The sequence below is a fragment of the Eimeria necatrix genome, genomic scaffold (assembly GCF_000499385.1).
Source record: "Eimeria necatrix Houghton genomic scaffold, Enh_scaff1, whole genome shotgun sequence".
NCBI lineage: Eukaryota > Apicomplexa > Conoidasida > Eucoccidiorida > Eimeriidae > Eimeria > Eimeria necatrix.
The window spans coordinates 173,256-198,130 of NW_013651811.1; the positions used below are offsets into that span (position 1 = coordinate 173,256).

At 53.5% G+C, this 24,875-nt stretch overlaps 5 protein-coding genes across 5 annotated transcripts; 3 read left to right on the forward strand and 2 right to left on the reverse strand.

The window, feature by feature from the left end:
* Nucleotides 1-653: 653 nt before the first annotated feature.
* ENH_00026660 (hypothetical protein, conserved) lies at nt 654-3,773 on the forward strand (the record flags this gene model as incomplete). Its single annotated transcript, XM_013578007.1, has 1 exon — nt 654-3,773. One exon carries the CDS (start codon nt 654-656, stop codon nt 3,771-3,773), a length of 3,120 nt encoding a protein of 1,039 aa, XP_013433461.1.
* A 1,416-nt stretch (nt 3,774-5,189) lies between these two features.
* On the reverse strand, nt 5,190-8,138 carry ENH_00026670 (Kinetoplast-associated protein-like protein, related; the record flags this gene model as incomplete). Its single annotated transcript, XM_013578008.1, has 1 exon — nt 5,190-8,138. The coding sequence occupies one exon, from the start codon at nt 8,136-8,138 to the stop codon at nt 5,190-5,192; it is 2,949 nt and encodes a 982-aa protein (XP_013433462.1).
* Nucleotides 8,139-12,143: 4,005 nt separating this feature from the next.
* On the forward strand, nt 12,144-14,705 carry ENH_00026680 (hypothetical protein, conserved; the record flags this gene model as incomplete). The annotated part of the gene is made up of 1 exon (XM_013578009.1): nt 12,144-14,705. The coding sequence occupies one exon, from the start codon at nt 12,144-12,146 to the stop codon at nt 14,703-14,705; it is 2,562 nt and encodes an 853-aa protein (XP_013433463.1).
* Nucleotides 14,706-16,344: 1,639 nt separating this feature from the next.
* Nucleotides 16,345-20,230, reverse strand: ENH_00026690 (ras-GTPase-activating protein binding protein, putative; the record flags this gene model as incomplete). Its single annotated transcript, XM_013578010.1, has 7 exons — nt 16,345-16,719; nt 17,019-17,375; nt 17,530-17,681; nt 17,876-18,437; nt 18,671-18,949; nt 19,384-19,620; nt 19,889-20,230. The coding sequence occupies 7 exons, from the start codon at nt 20,228-20,230 to the stop codon at nt 16,345-16,347; spliced, it is 2,304 nt and encodes a 767-aa protein (XP_013433464.1).
* Nucleotides 20,231-23,226: 2,996 nt separating this feature from the next.
* ENH_00026700 (hypothetical protein, conserved) lies at nt 23,227-24,477 on the forward strand (the record flags this gene model as incomplete). Its single annotated transcript, XM_013578011.1, has 1 exon — nt 23,227-24,477. The coding sequence occupies one exon, from the start codon at nt 23,227-23,229 to the stop codon at nt 24,475-24,477; it is 1,251 nt and encodes a 416-aa protein (XP_013433465.1).
* Between the last annotated feature and the right edge of the window lie 398 nt (nt 24,478-24,875).

Consider the following 24,875-nt stretch of genomic DNA (forward strand, 5'->3'; position numbering starts at 1 on the left):
GCAGGAGAAGCATGGGCGCACAAGCATGTCGATACTGTACTGGGCCGTTGGCTGCCAGCAGCTTCCCCGTGCGTTTCGAAAGCAGGGGCAGCAGCATTTCCGTTTTCTTGTGCTTAATTTATAAATGGTAAAGTTGATCAATTTAGTTGGATGGATTGCCCGCAAATAAGCAGAAGTTGTCCCGGGCATCCTTCCCCCTTCTGCCAGCGCGATACCAGCAGCGGCGTTCGCCCAACTGTGTCTTTTTGAATTAATTTCTTCGGCGGCGCTTTTTTATGTTTGAAATTGTTTATATAAATGACATCAGTCGCCATTCCAGAGGTTCTTTTCGCTTCTCAGCTCTGCGGGATAGAGTTTAGAGCTTGCGGCGTAGGCTTTTGGGTCTAGGCCTTGACGTATCGATTTCAGAAGCGGGGCCGGGACTCGCGACTTCCGATTTAGTTTTAAGGGCTTATGCCTTATACTTTTCAAAGTTTGTGAAAGGTTTTTTGCTGCTCAGCTGCCCCCCTGAGGCTAGGGAGATGAGTGGCCGTTTTCGTCTCTGGCCTACTTAAGCCGCGCTGCTGAGGTTTTGTAAGCCTAAAACTAGGGTTTACGATTTAGAGCTTAGGAAGAAGAAGAGCGGAGTAAGGGCTCATAGAAGCGCCACCCCAATGAAGCCTTCCCGGAGCTGTGGGCGGGTCCTGGCTGCCTTTGACGGCGGCAGCCGCAGCAGCAGCAGCAGCAGCAGCAATGGCAGCAGCGGCAGTTGCTGCAGCAGGTTTCTCTATCGTTTTATGTTCTTTGCCCTTTGTCTACCAGTATGTTTCTTGGTTCTGGGCTCAGCAGCAGCAGGCGAGAACGGGGCTATATCCGCCACCACCACTGTTGCTTCTGCTGCTGCTGCTGCTCCCACGGCTGCTGGAGATGCACTCACCACTGGCACTCCTCCTACTAGCCCAGATCTGAGCCCCAGAGGGATTTCTCCATACCTTTTGCATTTTCAGGGGCCCCTGAGGGGCCCCATTAGGGGCCCCCTGAGGGGCCCCTTCAGACCCAACTCACGGGGGCCAGCTAAGAGTGGCTACGCGGCCCCGCGCGGCTGGGATCCCCTGCCTAAGGACGCTGATATTGTTTGGACGGAGACATGGGACTCAGCAAAAGCAGCAGCAGCAGCAGCAGCAGCAGCAGAAAGCCCCCCCGTAGCAGCAAAGCGATCAGCCCTGTTTCCCCAGTCGCGCCTGACAAAGGGCTTCCTGCTTCTGTCCTTTTTAGCTGCTTTGCTGCTGCTGCGGGTGCCGCTGCCCTTACGCAGGCAGAGGGGCGCAGCAGCAGAGAGAGATGCGGAAAGCTCAGCAGCCAAAGCGGCGGAAATTGCAGCGAGTGCAGCAGCTGCAGCACCTGCAGCAGCAGCAGCGAAGAGACCAGCGACGTCGGCAGCAGCACCAGGGCCTGCCACTGCAGAGCGAAAGCCAGAACCACCTGCTGCGCCAGAAGCGGAGCAGTCAACGGAAGAGCTGGCAAGGACAGCAGCAGCAGCAGAAGCAGCAGCAGCAGAAGCAGCAGCTGCACGGGAGTCAGCAGGAGAAGCATCAGCGTCAATGTTAGCAGCAGAGGAGTCGCCATGGGACCCGAATGCAGCAGCAGTGCCAGCAGCATTTAAGCCGTTGCTGCAGCAAGACACACTACAGGCGTTGCTGGATGAGACTGAGGCCCTAGCGAAGACCTTGGGGGGCAGTTCTACTTTTGTGCGTTTCTTGCGGATGCGTACTGCTGTTTCTGCTGCTATGGCGGAGCTGCAGCAGCTGCAGCAGGCAGTTGCTGCTGCTGCTGCACCGCCGCCGGCCGGAGCAGCGGGCAAACCAGTAGCAGCCGCAGCAACGGCAGGCCTTGTGCCAACAGTAGAACGACTGGAAGATCAGGTAAACGCGGCGCTCGCGGAGGCGCAGTGGCTGCATACAATGGCTGCTGAGACTATAGAGGGTCAGCAGCAGGCAGCAGAAGAGTTGGTGCTGCAGCTGCATTCCGAGCAGCAGCTGCTGCAGCAAGCGGGGCAGCGTTTCGCCGCCTTATACAGCAAGGCATTCGCCGCCTCTCCCGTGCCTGACCTAATACTGTCTGTACACCTGAACGGCGTTAAGGAGATGCAGCAAGCAGCAACGCAAGACCTAGCGCGGATGCAGGCAGTTACGTTGCTGTCAGCAGCAGAGTGGAGGGTCAAGCTTTCTGTGCAGCAGAAGGAGCGGCCGCAGGAGTCGCCGCAGCAGGAGCCGCGGGAGCAGCATCAGCAAGAACACGGGCAGCAGCAGCAGCAGGAAAAACAGGGGACGCAAGACCCGGAGAAGCTGCAGCATGAGGTGGAGGAGCAGGTGCAGAAGATGCTCAACCAGCTGCAGCGGCCGCTCTGGGCAGTGACTGCCACAGCGAGGGCGCTAGCAGCAACTCAGAAGTCTTATGGGGAAATCGAAAGCAAGTATAGGCACGCCACAGAAGTATGGACTAGTGAAATCGACGGAATTATGCGGGCGGGCATATATCTTTCTTCCAGTTCGTACTGGCTAGCTGCTGCCTCCTGCTACGCTATATCAGAGACGGAAAGGTTGCGCCTTGCAGACCTCGAATGGAAAGTCTGGAGCAGCGGGCGGCAAAGGCGGCGGCAGCAGGGCTCTTCGCAGCAGGATGGGGAGGCAAAACAGCAGCCGGACGTCGAGGATCTTGAAACGGATCCTTTTCAGAGGCGAAATGAGCAGCTGGTTTCGCTGCTGCAGCAGTTTTATGTAAGCGCAGACCGTGTTGGCGACGGCCTTTTGGCTATGGGAGCAGCAGCACGGAGTATATCCGCAGGTCATTTGTCTCTATATGGACTATTGGAAACAGGCGAGAGACAGGCTAGGCTGTACGAACAGATGAGGAACGACTTGGATCGGATTCAGACTGCCATGGAAGCGATTTCTAGGCTGAGGGTGCTCCTGCAGATGCCGGAGCCGCCCGCTGCTGCTGGAACAGGACACACGGAAGCAGTGCTCAGCAAGCTGCTGCCTCTGGCGAAGACAGCATCAGCAATCGCGCGGCGGGTGTCGGGGGAGCTCAGCTTCAAACATGCAGAAGAGATGGCTGATTTTGCAGAAACGGAAGAGGCGATCCGTGCAGAAGAGGATGCATCAGCAATAGGAGCAGACACAAGGCTTGCCTTTGGTGAAGACTATAGAGAGCAGCAGAAGCGGCGGCTGCAGCAGCAGGAGGAGCGTGAGGCAGCAGTGCGGCTGGAAGCCAACAAGGCTGTGTACGCGTATGAGCGGCTTTCTGGGGCCCTCAATTCACTGGTCATGGAGGAACAGACAGAAGCAGCACTTGTTGCAGCAAGCAAGACAGTGAACATGGCAGAGGAGGCAGTGGCAGCGAAAGTGAGACAGGATATTTGGGGGTTGGAGAACGCTGAGGGCAGGGCTGCCTTCCAGGTTGCTTGCACGCAAGCGGAGAAACACGAGCAAGCAGTAGCAGCAGCAACTGCTGCTGCTCAGGCAACTGCTCTTGCTGCTGCTGAGCAGCAGCGGGCCGCACACATGAACAGCTTCGGCTCTACGTCAGTGCAAAGACAGCAGCAGGTATCTACGGAAACAGAAACAGGCGTAAAGGAAGCAACGGACCAGCCGGAAGACACGAGAAGTGGCACAGAGCGAAGGCGGTCCACAGAGGCAGGAATTGGAGCGGTTGAAGGCACAGCAGCATGGAAGACGCAGCAGCAGCAGCAAGAGAGCGACACAGCTAGTGCCGGCAAACTGCTTGCACAGTGACAGCAGCTCAGCCAGCATCAAAGAGGGAAGCTAACAAGGGCTATTTTTTCTTTGTGTTTCTCCTTTGTTTGATTCGCGTGCATGCACAATGATGCATGCGGCTTGTCAGTAGCTGTTAAATAGCCCTGCGCATGGTCAGCAGCAGCTACCGTTGTCGACAGCCTGACTCTGGGAAACCTCCAATAAAACGAAACGTCCACAGCAACGCATGCAGCGAGAGCATACGGCTTTTGAGCAGTTCGCGGGTGCTACGCATAGGATGCAAACGGCGTCAATAACGTGTGCCCGTATACTTGATGTTCACAGACACTGCAGAGTGGTAAAGGGAGGCGCCAGCCCTTTAGTATGCGTGCAGTCGAAGGTAAGCAGCCGCAACAGAAGAGAGTATCAACAAACGCACGGCTGCAGAAGCGCGCAGCAGCTGACAAGTGGCAGCAGCGGTCACCAGACGCTGCATGCATGTCGTAGGTGAAAATGTGCATAAACACACATGCGAACTGTAGGTGGGGACACGGTAACTTCCTACGAGGCAGCCACATCACAAGCCGCCGAGAATGCAGCGACAGAAAAGATGAACGGACAAGCATGCACAGACAGACACGACAAGTATTTCAACACTACGTCTGCATGTGAATGCATTTGTTGATGGGCTTGAGTGCTCTGTAGCCCAATATATCGCTGCATTCGAGGAGGCTGCTGTGTTGTTGCCAAGTAGTAAATTACATTTTATCTTTTGTCGAGTGTTTACTTACATTGCTGCATTTCTTTTTCGGTCATTAGTCAATGGGGGATGTGTCCATCCACTAACTTTCAAGTAAACATTCAGGCTTCAGCGGGAGCACTGGAAATCGGAAAACTGCAAGCCTATCCAGATGCCTTTTGTGAGGCCCGGCCAACTTACTTGTTTGTCTATTCATTTGTCGATTCATCTGTCGATGCGTCTGAGGCATTTCAAGCGTACGTCATCTCTGCCTACCCAGGCTGCTGAAGCAGAGTTTGCATTGTTAGTTCCACTGCTATTTTGGACGGCCAGCAAGTGGGCCTGACCAAAAGCGCTTCGGCCTTCCAACAACACCTCGAGCGGAATGGAACGACGCACTCTTTTGAAGATGATGATGAAAACAAGTCAGCAGCGTCTTTCCACTTTTTAGATCTTACTCGCACTGTGTTGCACTGTTTGTGCCTCTCCAATTCCCGCGGGATGCATCGATTCCTGATGTGAAACCTCCCGTTATTGTAATGAACTTTTCGGCGTCATCGCACGGCAAACATGTCCGCCGATAGAGTCTCCGCCTTTACCTGCTTTCTCGCACTCTGCGGCGCGAAACTGAGCGAGGGCGCTCTTAGCGGCCTGCCTCCAGGCAGGCACGAAGCTGCAAAGAAACAAGGCCCTTGAAAGCAGCGTCCCCGTGGAACTCATCTTACAAGAACCTCTTGGATTTCCTCGCGAGCCAATCCAAGCAGACCAGCCATATCTAGGCTGTTCTGCAAGTCATACACCTGAGTGTCTGCATTGACAACTGCCTGCACCACTTCCATCGCACATTCCCGCGCCTCGCTTGCGAGGTGGCCCACGGACTCTTCAGCATGCACTTTCTGCCTCGCCTCCGCTGCGAGCGCCGCAATGCGGCTGACAAAGCTCTGCACTAGAATTGCCTCATCCCGCAGGTCATCCTCCCCGCCCCTCCACCCTACATGCGACCGTGGCAGTTTCTGCAGGTCCTGCTGGAGCCGCTTAGTGACCTCAATGTGGGCTTCCTGTGCATCTCTCGCTAGCCGTAGCGCCGCCTCTATCTCAGACAGGACATTGTCGCCACTGTTGCGGTTTCCTTTCTCGTCGCCCTTTCTCATTATCACGGCGGGGAGCTGCGTGATCACCGTGAGCGCTGTTGATTGATAAGTGAAATGCAGCTGCCGCACCGCCTCCACTGCTGCTTCTTTGGCTTGCAGGACGGCGACGACCGCAGCAACAAGCTTCGCTTTCGTGTCGGCATGCTGCAGCAGCTTCCAGCCCCGATTAAACTCCTCACTGGCGGTTTGAATGGTATCTCGGACTTTTCGGGCTGCTTCGTGAGCTTGCTCGACAGCGTGCATTCCTTCTGTAGTCGGCCACCGCATCATCCTTTCTGTGAGGGCGGCTAGCATAGCTCCTGAGCGCTCTACTACAATGTATGCATCGCCTGCATGCCGTAGCGCCTCTTGCTGCGCAGTAGCAAGTGTCACAGGCTCCGACACTGTGACGGGTCTTCTTCCTCTCGTGTGCCTCTTCGCTCTCCTTGCATTTTCTACAAGCATTTCAGTCTGCCACGCCTTTTCCTGCAGGTCCGCAGTCGCCTTTGCCGCTGGCCCAACCCGCTGCTGCCTGTACACTTCAGCCGCCAAGTGGACCACGTCCTCAGAAGAAACCTTGTGCTCCTGCAAAATTTTCTCACTGGGCGCATGCATGGAAGCAAGAGCGTGCCTGTGTGCTGCTGTGGCTTCCTCCACGTATGTCTCCAGCCTCATCCAAGCGTTGACTTCAGCGGCTTTTCGGGTTGCCTTTGCATCGCGTGAAATTGCAGTAGCCACAAGGTACGCGCACTCATCTGCTGTTGATATGGCTTTAAAAGCATCCAAGTCAGGCTCTTTGAGCTGCTCCAGAGTTTTCTCAGCAGCAAGTTTCACAATAGTAGCAGCCTCAGCATCAGACGACCACTTCTTAGACAAACCGTGAGATGGGGGTTTCTCGCCCACCTCGTTTCTTGAATGTTGGCTCCTTGGGGGAGCTTCGGCCTCCTCTAAAAGGCTCCTTCCCGGCCCCTTAATCCGCACGCCATTTTCGAAAAGGCAGCGCACGGCGTCTACTGCCTCGGAGGCGGTCTGTTCAAGTTGACTGATAAGTTCTTTTGCAGCCTCATCACGGGCCTTGGCTTCGGAGCTGTCTGGTGGTGTATTCTCTGCTGCAGCCCGTAAGACCTCAAGGGCTTTTGCGCTCGTACTCACAGTTGCCACCCTGCTCACTTCTTCGCTGGCCGTCCGCACCTGGTTCCGGGCCTGCCTCACACTCGAAAACATCTGCAGCGCGTCAGCTGTTCCCTGCAGAAGCTTCTGCTCCCTGCCGAAATGCTCCGTCAACTCTAGCATGCGGCGCGACAGGGCTTCAAGTTGCTGCCGGTCCGCCTGGTCCCGTTCCTGAGAAGGGTCGTAGGCGCAGGCGAACTTGTTCACCTCCACTCGATTCCGCTGCCACAGAAGATGCGCGTAGAACCCCGTGAAGGCGTTTTGCGCCTGAGACCGCGCCACTTCCTCCGCCTCCTGTGACCAGTGGTCTGCTTCTGCGGCGGCTCGCCTCAGTCGACGCTGGATAGCCGATACCACCCTCACCGCTTCTACCGACTCCACGAGGGACACGGAGCTGCCGTCACCCCTGTCTCTGTGCAGATTGATGGACTCAGACAACAGAATCTCCTGGTCCCTGCCTGCTGCTTCTAGCAGCCGCTGCATAGCGACCAAGTGGGGTTCCAACGGGTTGCTGCTGACGCCGTTACTGGTATATCCTGCAACGATCCCCTTGAGCCCGTGCTCCAACTGCTCTAGCCGCTGCTGCTGTGAATGAATGCTGCAGATGAGCCGCTCAGCCTCTGCTGCTGCGTCCGTCAGTGTCTGCTGCGACAGAGAGAAGAAACGGTCGGCTTCTGCTGCTGCTGCAGCATAGACCAGCCGGAGATCGTCTAGGGCCCCCCGCGCGCGCGTTGTCTGCGCAACAGCAACAGCCATCGAGGCTTTCCTTAGGTCATACTTCGATGTCTGAATCTGCTTGGCTTTCTCCTGCGCCTGCTTCGTCAGCCGCCGCAGCCGCAGGAAGGCAGCAGAAGCCTCGGGGGTTCCCAGCTGGCTCGTCAGCTCTGCTGCATCTCCCTCGAGATCGGTGAGGGCATCCAGATCCACGTTTTGGACAGCCTCATGTACCTTCCTCAGGTCCACTGGTCCCGAGTACAGAGGCATGCCCACCACAACAGCGCTGCGTGCAGCGCTTTTCCGCGCAGCGGCTGCTGCTGGCGAGGCAAGGAGCCACGAACCCTCATCCGCCTGCAGCTTGAACCTATCTCGTCCTTTGAAGGCCGCCAAGCGGTAGGCAGCAAAGGCACAGAGCACGAATAAAGCACACGTGCCGAGGAACTCCTTCCTACGCAATACGGGGAGTCCTTTCTTCTTCAGGTTCCTGCTCGAGAGGAGCTTCTGCACTTCAGCATGGTTCTCAGTCACAAACGACAGGGAAGAATCGTCCAAAGAGGTCGCAATAAAATCATCTGTGTGGGAACCCACGATGCTCGAGGCCGCTTGAGTGTGCCATGAGGTGCCATGAGTTGCTGTGGCGGTGTCCATCGGCTTGGCTGCGCCAACAGCGCGCCTTTCAACCGCTGCTTTTCAAGCTGCTGCTTTGGATGCTCTTGCTGCTGCTCTGGCCGCTACCAGCCCTAGGGTCGCCTGAGAAGTGGCCAGGAACGCAGCAGCAGGACAAAATCCCAAGTTTGGCCGCCAACGGTGCCAGACAGGCGGGCCGCACAAAGGAAAGCTGTGGGGCCGACGACCTCTAAGTGGCCTACTCAAACATTAAAAGCAGACTACGGAAACGCTGCTGAGGCTGCGGAAAAGGCAGAGGCACACTGTCTGTCCACCGGTGCCTGCCGGTCCGAATCTGCGCCTGAAGACGATGCCTCGCAGTGCTCGAAGCAGATTTTATAGCCTTCTTCCTATTGGTTCCTGAAGTGAAAGACTCGATGTTCTGGAAAGATTAACGAGGTCGAGGTGGCCGGCCAAGTCTGCACGCTCACCATGTGGCCAGCGAGCCCTACAGTAGTTCCATGTATTTAAGGGTAACCGTTCAAATTGTTCACTATAGCTGTTTGTCGCGTCAAGGGATTAACACCTAAGTTGGATCCTTCCCTCCCGCCTTGCGAGAACCCACGCAGCGGCCACCATCCTTACCCGCCAACCCCAGCAGCACGGCTCGAGTCCCTACGTTCCATAGTGAAATAGTTGCTGTTATGTGTATCGCTAGTTCAAATTCTTCCAGTTTAATAATTTACTAAAAAGCATAGTGTTTGAAGTCATAAGATCGACCCAGAATAGAGTACGCTACCCCTGCTGAGCTTCGGCAGCTGCTGTGCTACGACACTGAGAGACATGTACGTTGAAAACAAACGGGCAATTCAATAACTTGAGTGGCGCTTTAAAGCCCTATCTAGATCCAAAAATATTACACATATTACTCTAGATGCTCAGAGAGATGCAGCAAGTCCGGTGTTCTCAACAGCGACCCGGCATTGATACACAGCAATACTGATGAGACTTGTTGAGCTGTTTGCGTGGGCACGACCACAGGAAAGTGGTATTATCATACGGCCTTAAAGTAAAATTGAAGGTTTTTTTCAGGCCACTTCAGGTTCTGGTCACCCCACCGCACCCCACGAGAAGTTCGGCGTGCGGTTTGGGGCGTGTAAATTCATCTACAAAAGCCTCGATGACATGAAATATAGGCCTTTTAAATACAAAAGGAGGCTGAAGGATTCCTCGCTCGGTGTCTACAGTAGAGCAAGGACCCCGGTTCAACACCCTATTGCGCGTGTTAAGAACAAGAGGAGCCCATACTGAGACCGAGGAAAGGCCATTGCACATGTCCCCCAAACACCCCTTTTGGAGGTAAATATTGGCAAAGCAATATTTGTGGGGAATAATTGTATGGGCTAGCAGCACTTGTAAAGGTGTTCAACAGCGGACGTTCTGCGCTCAGGCCCAGAACGCGACTCGCGCATGTTGATCTAAGAACAAACCGTACCCATGAAAAAACTTTTGAAGTATAACTAACCGGATAAGTGGCTAAAAGCGATGTCTGACGGGGAGATAGAGCATCCGAAACCTCTTGAACACTCTCGCTGTCTGAGGGCCACGCTGGAACCCTGGTCACCGGCCGAAATCTGTTAATTTTCTTTATAAACTAGCCCTAATTTTTCCTAGTTCTTCATGTGGCGCATCTAATGATGCCCACGGTGCTGAAGAGAGTACTGTTAGTCTGATAGTTTTAGTGCTTGCAGCTGCATGTGTTTACCGAGGCTGAACGCTTAGGTTCATCTTTACTACGTCTTCTAGCCCAGGCCACCGATCATCGAGGCAATCTTGAAAATGTCCACTTAAAATATACGTACTACGCTCATTCCGCAGCAGTTCACCATGATTCCCAAATTCAAGTGAAGCACACCCTCACCACCCTCACACTTATATTCAATAAGAGGTACTATGCCTATTGGAGGCCCCTCTGGTGCTGCCATCCAGCAGCAATTGCCTTTCTTAAATTAACATCAAATTTAGGTGCAAGCAAACACGAGGCTTTCTCAAGCTGGGCCCTGCCAGTCAGGCCTGTGGCGCATAGGTTTCCTGAAACTGGAACTGGAAGTAAAACACTCCATCTACAAGTCCACGTAGAGTGGCTCGTAGTAGCTTATATGGCCAGTAGGACTGGTAGCAGCAAGTACAAAGGCTAAAGAAGGGCAAGAGGTGCTCGGGACTGTAACGCCCAGCTTATCGACAAATAAAAGACCCCAGGATGTCAGGAGATGATGTCATCGGGTCCGCATAAACCGCTCCTGAATTGAGTTCTGGCCTTGACATTCATCATCCGCGACTTTTACTTGTAGCTCATCAGCTGGCGTTCGCATTCGTTCGCCTCTGCCGAAAGCCTCAAAACGTATTTCATTTGCTTTGGATCTGCATGCACCAACCTTCAAATGGGCGCTATTTTTGTATTAGTAGCAGTTGGCTACCTAGGATTGAGAATGTGGCTTTCACCTAAACATGTTCCGGGGCACTGTGGAGCTTTTGGCCCCAAGCAACGGTGAGGCGACTCAGTGTGCCGTTATTGTTCATATCACAATGCTTACTTACCTGCTCATAAACTTATTGGGAAAAGAACACTTTACTCGTTGTATAGGGTAGAGAGACGGCACGCGTAACAGAGCAGCGTTTGGAGTACTTGAGTCATATCTATCCAATGAGGTACCCCCGATCCTGGGTATGCTTTCTGTGTGGAGCTGTTTCACACTGTTACTTGGTTTGTTTCATGAAGATTTTATCCCTCCACACCAGTCTGTGCATAGCCCCACGACGGATCTATTGCCCCGTACCACTCTGGATGAGTTACTAGGATGGCCTCATCTATAAAAATCAACAAAGTTGAAAGCTGCTGTAAGATAGGTGCCCTGAAGCTGCAGCCATACACTATTCACACTTGGAAATGCTCTTGCCTCCACAAGAGATGAAGCATTACCATTACCAAAGACAGCCGTCTAATCATGAAGAAAATTACTCGTAATTTTATGATGAAGGGCAATGCATGTAGATAGAGAAAACGGACTCTGCAGCAGCTTGCATGCTGTTGCCTCTACAACCACAAAAATCCGCTTATTACCAGCCTCAAGACCACTTGAAACAGCTGCAAGCTGGCTCAAATAGCAATTGGGAGAATTTAGTAGACAAAAAGTAGGTTTGTAAGTCTGGCTCGATATACATTGCAGTGACTGGCGAAGCGCATTGCCGTCGTGGCCGGAGTGTAGGTTTAAGACAGCAGCCACTAAAGGAAAGGAGAGATATATAAAAGGAAAGCAGGCACTTGAAACGTTAAATGGTTTAAACTAGGATGGAAGCTGCTGGAGCACTCAACTTTAGTGAATGGCTCGATGCTGGCAGACCGTAGCAGCAGCGCCACGTGTTGCGGAGTGGCTTTGCTTGGGCAAGTTTAACCTCTTAAACACAGCTCAAAACCCAATTTGGACTTTTCCGTTGTTTTCAGAAAGCTAAAAGACCTCAGTATTGGCTCGTTGTCCACTCGAAGATGCTCTTTTTATCTCTCTACTAACCAGCGCTGCGGCAAACTTTGTCGCCGGTTTGTGGTACGTGAGTAGTCGTGAGCACGCGACGACAGATAATCTGTTTCTCCCTTCCCCGCTGCATAGGTTATTCTGTATGCTTGTCAACTTCTGACGTTTATTCTCTGGAGCTTCAAAGACATCTTCATGGTATCGTTGAGCAGAGGGCGAATGACCAATGGGCACATCCGTGGCAAAAGACCCTACAGCTTCCCCACACAGAAAGGCCACAGAAAGAGTGGCTCTGTATTTCTCTACTCTTGTTATGGATCGCCAGACCCTCATCAGTGGCTGGCTGCAGCAGGTGCCTCCGGGGCTGTGGCTCTCCATGCTTTCATTCATGTTTCCTGCCCATCTTCCGAGCAGATAACGAAAGTTGGACAGTTCCTGGAGGCGTCATTAACTGCGCCTTTAAGGCTGGATATTTCTGGACTCCCCGCCCCCCAATTGAGTCCCCGCGCTGGACATTATGTTGTTTTCCGATGCCGCCGCAGCAAACTGCACACTGCTGTGTCCGCTGACACACGCAGACGAAGATCCCTATGGCGGCGGCCTGTCGGTTGAAACACTTATTATAGATGAAGATGACACAGCTGTCCAGAGCCGCGGCCGCCGACTGACGTCTGCAGACTTCATAGGGGAGCACCGCGTAATCGCGGTAAGGAGGAGCCTGTACAAGCTCCACTGCATCGAAAGCGAAGGCGGCATTCTTGCTCCTTTCTTTGCAGCAATTTCGGAGCCTTGGAGTCCCCTTAACCCACACCGAACAGGAGTACTAACTCCCGTCTCTCCCGACGCGCTGTTGTTGGGACCCTCTAGTCTACGGCCACTGGAGGACCTGCTGGTAATCCCTCGTCGCCCATCTGCGGCATTGGCCTTATTGAACGACTTGTTGAATTTACATCGAGAGCAGCATGGTGGGTCCATAGGTCGTCCAATGGCCCGGCCACTGGGAGTCGAACCCAGGGTGCCAGACCGTGAACTGTTCGCATTTCAGGAAGCGCAATATTACCCCTCCTATGAAGCTGAAGGAGATGCAGCCGGCGCTCGCTCAGAGTCTTGCAGTTTGGACGACGGAAATAGCTTTTTCGAGGAAGGTTCCGCCGCAGTAACAGAAGGACCAACGCCTGGTGGTAAGTGTGATGCGTGGTTGGAATGCATCGAGGTAGAGATGCCTAGAGCTGAATATGACGGATTGACTGCGCGTACAGCAGAGCTTGAGAAGTCTTTGGTCCTAAAAAGGCAAAACGTGGTCAACGCCATTGCTAGTTTGGCTTGGGAGCGCCGCCTTCTTCAGTCACACTCGGTCAGTTGGTTGCCTCCGCTAACTCTAACTGCGGACTCACGGCTGTCTAGATGCGCCACTGCTTCAGCAGACCTGCAACCGCTGGCAGCGAGGGCAACTAATCGCTTGTTGAGTCTATGCGAGGCTCTGGTCCAGTCGGTGTCTTCACACCAGCAGCATGTCTCCCGTAAAGCAGCAGCTGACGCCGTTGCTGCTGCTTTGGAGCAGCACAGCCATCTCGTGGGCGCCGTCAGAGCCCTCACTGCAGCATACGGCGACCTGGCCATCTTCCGCGCTAGATGTGACAGCCGGGAGGCCATAAGAAACTCTTGTCTAGTGCAGACTGAAAGCAGGGGTTCTTCCGGAGGGTCTGCTGGAGAGGACCTCATAGAGGGCTCCAAAGCAGTTCCACTGGGACAATCTCTGGTGTATGAAATGCAAGACGAAGGTCATGAAGTTAGCCAGCCGGCGACGCTTGCAGTACCTGCCGACTCTGCTAGCAAGTCAGCGAGGCCCAGGAAAGCAGCAGCAGCTACCGGCAGGGCAAAAGCAATTAGGAAGGAGCAAAAAGCAAAGAGAGCCAAGACAGACACGCCGGCCAGCGGAAGTGATCAAACGGGGAGTAGAAAAGAGGCAAAAGCGTCACTTGTCACGAAAGCAAGTCAGCCAAAGCCAAAAGCAAACACAGTCGCAACAACACCAACAGCTGCTGCAGCTGCGAGTTCCAAAGCCATAAAAACAAAGGCGAATGCTGCACATTCAGAGGGCAGCAGTCTCAAGAGCGTCTTGAAGAAAAGCAAAACGAAAGTCGTAAAAGCGAGCAAAGATACGGACACCACGACGCCGCCGATTCCTAACTTCTCAAATGTATCCAAGCCAGCAACAGTGAAACCGAGCGACACCTCCTCTCTTGATTCGACGCAATGCACGCAGCAGCAGCAACAGGGCCTTGCCGACGAATATGAGCACGGAATAGACAGCATCAAGGGGGAACATGAATTGGAACAGCTCAGAAGTGAAAGTCATGCAGGCTTCATGCCCGCACACACCAACATGAAATGTACAGATGCCAGAGAAGTTGTCAGTGAGGCTGGAGGGAGCGAGCTGGCGTGGGGATCCTCTGCTGCGCAGCCATCCGCAGGCAGTAAGGATGAAGAGTGTGCCAGTGAAGAGGGAAGTAGAGGCGTAAGCACGCCCCAGTGCAGCCAAACGACAAAAACGTGTAGCAGCAGCAGCACCGTCTGCCACTGTTCCCACTGCATTCAGAGAGCTCCCCCCCGTACTAACCCAGGAGGGCCTCATCAGCATACAGATCCCAGCTACAATAGTGCAACTTTTGCTGAACAACCCACCTCTGCCAGCAGCACCAGCACCAGCAGCTTTATGTATGACGCACTGGCGTCTTTGCCTTCAAAGGAACTACGCCACTCATCTCGCTCGAAAGTTTTTGACATGATCCAGAGGCAAGCGTCGGAAGCTAAAATCAGGAGAGGCACTGAGGCCTATGACTTCCGAAAGGCGTCAACCTTTCCGGGGACACTGCCACCGGCAAGAGCAGCAGCAGCAACAGCTGCACGGGATAGAAGTAAGCTCCAGAAGTCGAACAGTGTTAGTAGAAGAGCAACAACAGCAAACAGGAGGGCGTCCAACAGCCAGACTGCAGCGCTGAACCGCTTCAGCAGCACCACCAACGATAGGCGCGACGGCGCAGCCATTTGGGGGCGCACAGGGTATGTTGCATCCTGATGCAGTTGCAGGAACACCCACTAGCGCAGACGTAACAGGCCGGCAACAAGTGAGGCGGATGTTGCTTCTGCAGCAGCTACTGCTGCTGCAGCTGCCCACTCTAGACGAACTCCTTTTGGGGCGGCCGATGCAGGCTCGTGTTAAGCGCTGCACCACCAGTGAAGCATTGTGGGTGGCCGCTTGGGGTGGAGGGAGAGCCCGTGCCATTTCTGCTTCCAAGTAAACTGCTTAAGCGGGCCAATGCATACAACTCTGGTTGAAGAGTAGGCAGCAGGGGGTCTCGTTTCTGTATATTGTGTATATATGGAGCCAGTACACTTTGCCACAGCGTGCCCGCTCAGCGTTTGCTTGCTGGACCTCCACCTTTAAATCCGTCCGCTTTTGCTGCAAGTGAACCTAGCGATGCTGACAGGGTTTACAAAAGTACGCAGGAAAGTCGAGGGCCTGAAGTTGCGAAGTTGATAGCTTCCGAGGCTTTAGACAATCAACGAGTTCGGCAGCGGTGTTACTTTTGAAGGGTCTGTGAGTCTAGCCCACAACTGGGCCTACTGCGCCAACTTCCTAGTTGGTGCAGTTCTGACGTAAATGCTACTTAAACATTTAAAGTTAAGCTGCAGAACAGCCACAAGGGCAGGCGGAACGCGTAGCTGCAAGGCCTAAATATAAACTGAAACTCCTCCCTCTCCTGCTGCCGCTGCTGCTGCAGCAGTACAGACAACTGCAAGCCGGCCCGCATGCGTTTGCATGCGCTCGGCAGCAGTGCTCTCCCACAGCAGCGACACGCATGTCACAGTACGCACACCTCTACAGATTATCCTCGTAGGAACCAAGTATACATTATGTGTGTAATCCTCCGCATGACCGTATGCATGTATGCATAGTAATGGCACATATGAACGCTAACAGGCGTCTGTACATACACGCACGCGTTCCTCTATGTATATGTAAGTGCACGTGTATACGAGCACGCATAAATATGCATGCATGCATACATATATATCTGCGCACTTGCGTAAAACAGTACACACACACAAACGAGCACACTATCTCCTACAACAGCCCTGTACATAAAGCGGCGTCCGCCTGCCCTAAGCGCCGCACCATATCTCTTGGGGAGCCATGCGTCATTCAAAACTGTCAAATGAAACACAGAGGAAGCCCCAAATGCGAGATCCACCCGCTGGGATGCATGTACATGCGTAGACCACACCGCGTGCACCACATGCACGCATAAATGGGTGCATGCAGGCTTGTTCGCAACAGCTCTCGATGTGCATACAGAACCTCAAGTAAGCTATGTCTTACGTCTGTTCATGTAACAAGATACGCACGTGTGGATACACCCTGGCCGGCCCTTCCTGCATGCAACTTAACGCAGGATCCGTTTTGAGATAGGGGCGTGTGATGAGGGAGATATGTAAATTGAACGAATGTGCAGGTAAGACATAGTAAGCCATGTGCATGCAGCGTTTCCGTCTCGGCGCCCTTCTGCCCTCCGTTCCACAAGCTTTTTCGAAACCATGCAGGCAACTGTCACATTTAAACTGAATACTTCGATTTAAGTTTGAAAAAAAACTTAAATCAACTATTCAACTTAATTCCAAGCAAACAATTCCGAGTGCGGAAGCTCCCCCTTATCCTATTCTTGCGCCGCAGCTCTCAGCTGGCCTCCTCTGTAGCCGCTGCTGCTTCCTTTGCCCCGCTGGGAGCCCACAGGGCCCCCTCCGATCCCAACACCGCCTCCCCAGCCGCCTCTAGGGGCCCTCTGTCGGCGTCTGGCTGCGGGATCGATCCATTGACCTTCAGCCTCCTCCTCATCTCCCTCACCGCCCGCTCTCTCCCCGCTCGGGCCCCCAAAAGGAGCCCCGCCGCTGGGGCCACCTCCACGGCCACCTCGCCGCAGCTCTCCGGACGACCTCCTGCCCTCAACACCCATTCCGCGTTGGCTCAGACCGCCGCGACCGCCACGCCCCGGCCCACCGCTGCCCCTCGGGCGCACGAAGTCGATTCGCGCCTGAGTGCAGTCACCAACAAACAGCAGCAGCAGCAAATGAAAACAGCGGAAAGCGTAAAAGTACAGGAGAAAAAAGAACAATTACACACTGCATGTAAACAGAAAAGAAATACTCATTGATTGTTGAGAATGATGGCCGGCCCAACATTCTATGCAGTCACATCTGCAACTGTTTAATTCTATCCGGCCCTACTTGTCCATGCCTACTCCTTCAATTACGCAAGCCGAAATATCTGACCATGAATATGAGAAACGATGAGAATGCTGCAGGATTTACGCGGAATGACAGAACTCCTCACCTGTCTGCCGTTGATTGCAAGTCCATGCTCTACAAGGTATTGTGCGCTCTGCAGGCTGTCGACCTCAAAAACGATCCCAAAAGTGCGGCCGCCGGTTGGCCTCCGGAGGTCCGTGCATTGCCCGTTGTTGAAAGCAGCTAGAGCTTCATTTATGGAGCCCTTCAGCTCATCAGCGCTCAAGGTAGCGGGAACCTCAGCTAAGATTATGAGGCGGCGGTGGGGAGGTTGCTGTTGCTGCTGTTGCTGGTGGGGGACTGTAGGTTGCTGATGCTCTCCTTGAGAGCCTCTTCCGTTTGGCCGGTCCTCGCCAGAGCCGTCAGCAGCCGCGTTGGGAACGGCCGGGATAGCGAAGCCTCTCTGCATGCATCATAGCCGCAGTTATCCCAACCCTTAATGGGCAAATAAGCAGACACAAATGACGCTGAAAATAAAAGCAGAAGTGCAACAAACCGAACAGCGCGGCAGCAGTCCCCAGGTGTACGTTCAGGACATGGTCTCTGTGACGCCTCACCTGAGCAACAGGGCGGACGTTCTGCAGTACTTTGTACGCAAAACTCTGCGGGTCATAATTGTGTTGCTGCTGCTGCTGTTGCTTGCCTCCCCGTGAATGCTGTTCTTCCGAGGCTGGCGGCTTCTGTGGTGTTTGGCCAGGTTTTGGCCACTCTGTGAACACAGACCTAGAAGAAAACCATGGATGCTGCTGCTTGCGTTGAAGCAGCTTGTATTATGCGTGCGCCTACAGCTCATCACTCTACATGCGCGACTAACGTCAGATGAAGATATAGTCGAACATAAATCAAGCACAATACAACAGGAAGTACAGATAAGTGTGTGCAGAGAAAGAAACGAAAACTTACGCGGCGAAGCCTCTTCTGTAGTATGCGGGGTTTCGTGTCTTTGCCACCGGCTGCGAGTTGGCTGCGCAGCTTTAGGGGCGGCTGGCGCCTGTCCTTCGGCTACCTGCACATCCTGGCATTTCTCTCCATCTGCTATTGCTCCTTGCGGAGTCTCATCTGGGCTCTCCCCAGCCGCCGATATCTGTTGCACCGCTTCTGTCGCTGGTGTTGCTGATGCTGCTGGTGCTGGCTCCTTCTCCGCCACAGGCCCGCTCGAGGATGAATCTACTTCCGCACGGGGCGCAACCCCCAAAGCTCCGTCGGTATGTGTTGGCTGCTGCTGCTGTTGCTGCTGCTCTTGCTGTTGTTGGTTGAGTTGTTGCTGTTGCTGTTCAAAGTGTTCCCTTTGCAGTTCCTGCTGCTGCTGTTGCTGCTGCTGTTGCTGCTGCTGCCTCTCCAGCTGCCTCTGCCGCTGCTGCATCTCCTCTTTCTGTTCCTTCCTGGCCTCTGCCGCTGCTTTTTCTGCCGCCGCTCCGACCATCGCATCTAAATAGATGAACATCTCCGTGTGCACATACCACCCCTGAGCAGCGGTAGCAGCACCCTAGGTGTAGTGACACTTCAGCTCAGAACCGTGACTATCCCGCAACTGCTCTCCGTACTAGCGCTAACCCCACAACCCAGTGTACACACACACTCTCCTGTGTGCAAAGCCCTGGTGCCACACGCCGCGGCATACTCCAGACCCTTGACTCCTACGCTGTAAACCCTTAACCATAGGCTCTCACTCCCTCATATTCTGGCGCATGCACTCACAGCTCTGGGCGGCTTCATCCTCGCGAGCAGGACTGTCTGAGCGAACTCTCTGCCTGGAGCGTCTTTGGAGTGCTTGAGACAGCCTGTGACGAGCACCAGAATGCCTCCGTTGTCAATCTCTTGAGCCTCGATGTTGCGGATGCGGCATGTTGCTCTGTCGAACTTGAGCTGTTCAAAAGCCGCAGTGATTCCCTGCAGTCCGCTAGCCCGTATGCACGGAGGCTCCGATGCAGATCCTGAGTCCACGTCCGAGGACGCACGGTCAGATATGCGGTGCATCTGAAAATATGCAGAAGGAGGAACCAAACGAAACAGCCTCAGCTCGGGTTGCTTGTCAAAACCACATTAACCCACCTCAACTATGGAGGCGCACCTGCAGCACCCAGCCATCTTAATGTCAATACAACAGCAGCAACAAAAGCAAACCAAGGACCAAGATGCGCCGCCGTTCCTGGAGCAACTTTTGCTGCTGCTATCGTTGCTAGCGACAGTAACCACAGTGACGTGCGCGCGGCACCAGACCCAACGAATTTTATATTGTATTCCTCTGCTACGCGTGTGCCTTATTCATGCCCTGAGGTGCGCATGCACCCCAGGACACTCAAGGCAGCCTCTACGTATGAACAGGCGCCGTTGAGAAGAGCCCAATGTACGTACGCCATGTGAAGCCCTCTGCCTCTGCTATGTGAGCACTTCGCATCCGGCTTGCTTACCTTGGAATCTTGGTCGTAGAACCGGTAGATGTCTCTCGGGTTCTCGTGCAGCATGAGGTAGTACTGGTAAACGAAGGCGTGAGCTATTTCCTGCGTACAGACCATTGCTTCTTCCTCCGATGCTGCGATTTGCTGCTGCTGCTGTTGTGGCTGCTGCTGCTGTGGCTGCTGCTGGTGCGTGGGCACCGACGACCCGTGCAATGAGGAGCCATGGGCCGAAGCGGAGCTGTTGGGAGGCTGCAGAGATTCAACCACAGCACACAAAAAGAGCGGCAATTGCGCCAACTACTGTCACCAACCTCGGACCATGCATGCATGCACTGCGCAGACTTCAGTCATGCCAAGGCCCTCAGATATGCCCCGCACAAACCTACGGAGGAGAACGAGCACTAGAGTGGGCAAAGACGCACAGGGCGCCCGCTTGTGTCGGCTGCCTACTGCTACTTGGGCATCAATAACAGCAACATGAGCAGCAGCTGCTCAGGGGCTAGTGAGGTCGACTGACCACGGCATGGGGGAAAGAGCCAGCCTGCTGCTGCTTCTGTTGCTGCGGCGCTGCTGCAGCAGTGCCTACTGCGGCTGGGTGAGCATAGACATCGGCTGTGGTGTAGGCGCTGAGCTGCTGGTAGGCCTGCGGCACCCCTGGTGCAGTGTCATACTGCTGGGGATGGGTGAAGGCGGCGGGCTTGGCAGGGTCTGCAAAGGGGCTTGAAAAGGGAGCCGAGTTCGCAGTGTACACGGATGCGCTGGTGGCAGGCTGGGCATGTGCACCTGCTCCAGGGTGTACGAAGCCAGTGTGGGGGCTGTGAGCGCCCGCAGCTGTAGGGGGGACAGCATAGGCCGACATCTTGCGGTTAAATGGGTAGACAATGTCTGGGTAAATCGTCAGACACTAAAACGGCCTAACTAAGAGCCACAGTGAACACCACACGCGACGCAGCAGCTGCAGCCAACCTGCACAGACTGCCTCGGTGGTGAGGGCGCGCGGCCGCCGCAGCTCGACATGCAGGGTCGATACAGCTGGTTTGGGGCCCTGTACCGAATCCTCAGCTTAATAAAGTTTCAAATTGTGATGTTTTAGTCTTTTCACACACGCAGAGTCAGCCGCACCTCTTCCGCTTCCATGTGTACGCCCACATGCTGGTTATGCTCAACGTTGCTGTTGCGCAGAGCGTAAATATGGCACGAGCTAGCTGCCAGTTCCACTCAATTAGAAAGATTCTCTCGATTAATATCCAGAATCCCACGGACTCGGCTGCTATGGCCGATCGCATCACACTTGCCCCTATTCTCCAGTCCCTGCCACTGGATATTGCCTCCTCTCTCTCAGTGGGTTGCCTTGTTCTCCCAGTGCGAGATCTGCTGCAGCTCAGCAATTAGATGGAGTACTTAATGAGTCCAAAGACTCTACACCTACGAGCGACTACAGGAAAACAGGCATGGCCCTCAGAGAGTTACTATTCTGTAGATGCTTGATCAGTGCCGCATGCATTTGCCTTTGGTGCTTTTGAGGTATCGTTGACCCCGTAGACATCGCATATGAGCTGCAGTCCCAGAGCATGCCTGCCAAGCTGTCGCAGTAGCAGTCGTTCCTTACTCGGGTGGTGTCAGAAAAGGCACCCACGCCATGCTGTTGGATGGCCAAGACTTCTTGGAGGTATTAAAACAAACGCAGCGTGGGCTGGTCTTCCGGATTAGGTACTTCATAGACCACAAAACTGAAATGGTATGGGTTTTTCGGTGCGATGTATATTAAAGGTCCCTTGATTCCAGGGTGAAGGGTTTAACAATACCGGTATAGCCATTTCCAGAAAGAAGAATTATTTTTGCATTTACTGCCTTGTCTTTGTTTAGGTGTTACAGTCGTTGTCTGAATTTGGTAATCAGGTAGCTAGCTGCGCTGTGTATGTGGACTCCAAGTAGAACGTACTTAGTATTGCCGCTGCATTAGTTGAAGACTCTTGCGTGTTTAAGCTTGCGGAGCAGCTGAACAGTGGACTGCTTGAGGTGCACCAGCCGAATTTCATCTACAGCAGCAATGCCCTTGCTCTATTGACTGGGGCATTTACGTGCGAAATGACCACCTTGCATCCATAAATGGTAGGTTTTCGCACACGGTTCCAGCTGCAACATTTAGGAAGGTAAACTTCCAAAGGTGTGGATCCCCACTGCTGTTTCGAAAAGCCGGTGCAGAGACACCTCACATGCAGCCGTTAGCCTGTGCGTGTGAGGCGTCTGTACACCTTCTTTGGACGCGGCGGTGGGGCCGTTTTTAGATACCTTTGATAGTTATTTTGCTCAAATGTTGCAACTGGGGCTGTACGAAACAAGATGGCATTTATGGGCGGATGGCGCAGTAGGTTCCATGTTTCGAACTGTGCGCCACGGGATTGATATTACTGAAGCACGAGTAGGGATAACAGTACTGGGGGCGCGGCGCTATATAGTTGCAGCGTACACTGTTGTGATAGTACGCTTATGGATGTTCATAATTGTTGTTGTGTCGGGGCGTCTGCAAGCTCCCTGGTTTGACAAGGCCTCCTGGACTGTGCATGTAATGTGGCTCCGTCTGAAGTTATGGGGTGGGCTGACAAAAACAAGATAAATTGAACTGATCGCATCACGGTCTATCTCTGCCGCTTTCTACTGGCTTAAGTTCATTTTCTGCTTTTGCGGTTGAAGTTTAGTATGATCCGGCGATGAGATGAACGCTCGATGTTGGAGGTGGATTCCATGTAGGTTTGCTGGTTTTGAAGAGGCTCCTCCCCTACAGAAAACTGGAATAACGCACATTTGCTTCATCTTAATTTGTATGCATTTAAATATTCTTCTGTAGGAAAAATCGCATGCCTTTGTTGGGTCGGCGCAGCAGACTCTGCGGGGCAGCAGCCCGGTCCACGGTCGTCGCTCAGTGGCTTCCGCCTGTACTGCTCCTGAAGAAAATGGGGACAGAACGACAAAGTTTGCACTTTGTACACATATACGTGAACATCTTCCATTCACAAGTGCCTGTTGAATATGATTTTGGCCTTTCAAGGCTCTCTTAAGGGGGATTTGGCGCCGCACCCCTCCATTGATCCACCGGTCCTCCCAAGTGGCTCGTTGCCCGTTTAGAGTTTAGCTATTCTGCAGTGTTTCTCGTTTTGTCTCTGCTCTGCTTGCTCGTATTTGAGACTTCTTTGTATTTTATGCTGACGGGTGGGTTCCTAAATCGGTCCTCCGTCTGGCGTTTGCCTTTTTCATTCCCTTGTTTTCAGTAGCGCTCAATGGCGAACACAGCAGACCTTCCGTGTTCTGAGCAAACGAAGTGTATATTCGTTGATCCTTAGGTATGGCGAGTGCTGAGACACAGGCCATCTGCTGAGTCGCGCTGCCTACCACCTTTGTCTTTTTCGACGGCTTTGCTGCTGCTGCTCCGTTGAGCTACTGCGTTGGCGTATCCGCCGCCACTGATTCCACCTTATTTGTACGCGGCGCAAGTACATATACGTCTGCATATATATATAAGGCAACTGCATCCTTTAGTGCCACCTCCTCTGTGCGTTACCCTGCTGTATTTGGAGCGTCCGTACCCAAGGGGAAGGCGGTTTGTTAAACCCCCCGCTGTGCGCATGCATGGGCCAGAGAAGGGAGATATAGGACAAGGAGATTTCTTCGAGCAAAAGAGTGAAGCGTGTTTTCGTTTATGCATGCTCCTTTGAAGTGCTGAAGTGCACCTTACCACCTGCTGCGACAGGCTGCAAGGGCCCGTTTAAATTATATGGGTGTACAGACAGCTCAATCTTGTCTCAGCGGCAGTCGCGTTGTTCAAGAGCTCCCTTTGTTGTACAGGCCGCTGTAGAGATGGCTGAGACGGGGCTTTGCACCCATCGCCCCAGCGCTGCATGTGGCGTGTTGCCTCTTCCACCAAAAGCGCCAAAGAAATGCCTCTGTGGGAACATATGCAACGCGGAGGGAAGCGACGAAGATAACACGCCAACAACAGCCCCCCAAACGCCGAGCTCAGGCGAGAGCTCCGACGCTACTGCGCGGCGCACAAGGTGTCTAGGCACGCCACTGCCTGACAAGAAATCCCTACCGCAAAGCCGCCATGAATGCGACTCAACAACAGTCCGTGAAGAGCAGCTCTACTCCACCCATGCTCTGAAAAAGAGTGGCGGTAGATCTTTGGACCATTCTGAGTGCCCAGAAAGCCAGACCATACAAATAACGCTAACTCCTGCTGGGCCTGAAGAGAACAGCGGCAACGGTACCCCCAAATCTAGCTGCACTGCAGCAGCGTCCCCCAAGTTCGTTGGTGCCAGTTACAGTCAAATAGGCAGTCAAAAGCCCGCGCAAATTGGTGCTGCTGGCTCTTGCGAAAATCCGGTAAAGGCCAAAGAAGCGCACGGCGGGGAAGGCGTGTGTGTACTAATGGATAAAGGCGACCACCTCCAGCAGCTACTGGAACAGTACAACTTGCGGAGATCTGCCTTTGAGCATAACTGCAGCCAGAGATACGACAGGGTGTCTGAAACCACGCGCCAAAGACGAAAATGCAACTCCATGTGGAACATTCGTAACGGAGGCGGACAAAACCTGCAGGTGCCCGCTTCACATTCGCGCAAGAAATGCCAAGACGGAGATACAGCCGAATTGACTTCCTCGTCAGGCGAGGAGGCAATATTTCGAGGATCAGAGGAAAACGCAGCAACCAGAGAAGAAGGGCTTTCAACTAACGACGGGGGACCGCCCCGGCGGTCAAAGGGTGGTGGTCACCGAACCTTCCCATACAGGCAGTTTCACGTACATCATTTCTTGCCGGAACCGCAAAATAAAGTGGGTTTGTTAACTCACCCCACTCCAGCGCAGTTTAATAAATACCCCAAAGCAAGAGGCGTGTGGTACGATCCTCATCGTAACCTTGTGCGCACTTGCTGGAAGGAAAACGGGAAGGCAAGAACAATGGGTTTTCCTGTGAATAAGTTCGGTCTGGAGGAGGCGCGCACTTTAGCCGTTGAATACCACTATTACAAATGCCCAACAGACCCTCTCCCAGATGATCTCCTGTCTCTTGTGCCCAGGAAACCTCCTCACGCCTATGGGTGGTGTTAGCTGCTTTAGTCTCGCCCTGAAGCGGCAAGCTCAGCTATAACAAATATTTATTCCCGGTCTGCAGCTCTGATTATCTGGCAGACATCAACTAATGCTGTATTATACTGCGGACGCTTTTCGTGTCCCTAAGGAAAGTTTGAATATTTCTGCGGAATCCCCAGCAAAACGCATTGAAACGTTTCTGGGCCTTTTCAAAGGCGAAGCAAAACGGCAAGAAGGCGCTCCACCGTTTTGCCTGGGCATCGGCCTTTGCGTAAGACATATTTCACTATGTGACGGAAAGAACCCAAACTGGTCCGTCTCTTGCTCAGTGTAGGGCCAAAATTATAGTCGGCATGTCTGGACATGAAAAATGTGTAGCGTTTTGCAGTGAACTCTTAATGAAAATGCAAGTGCAT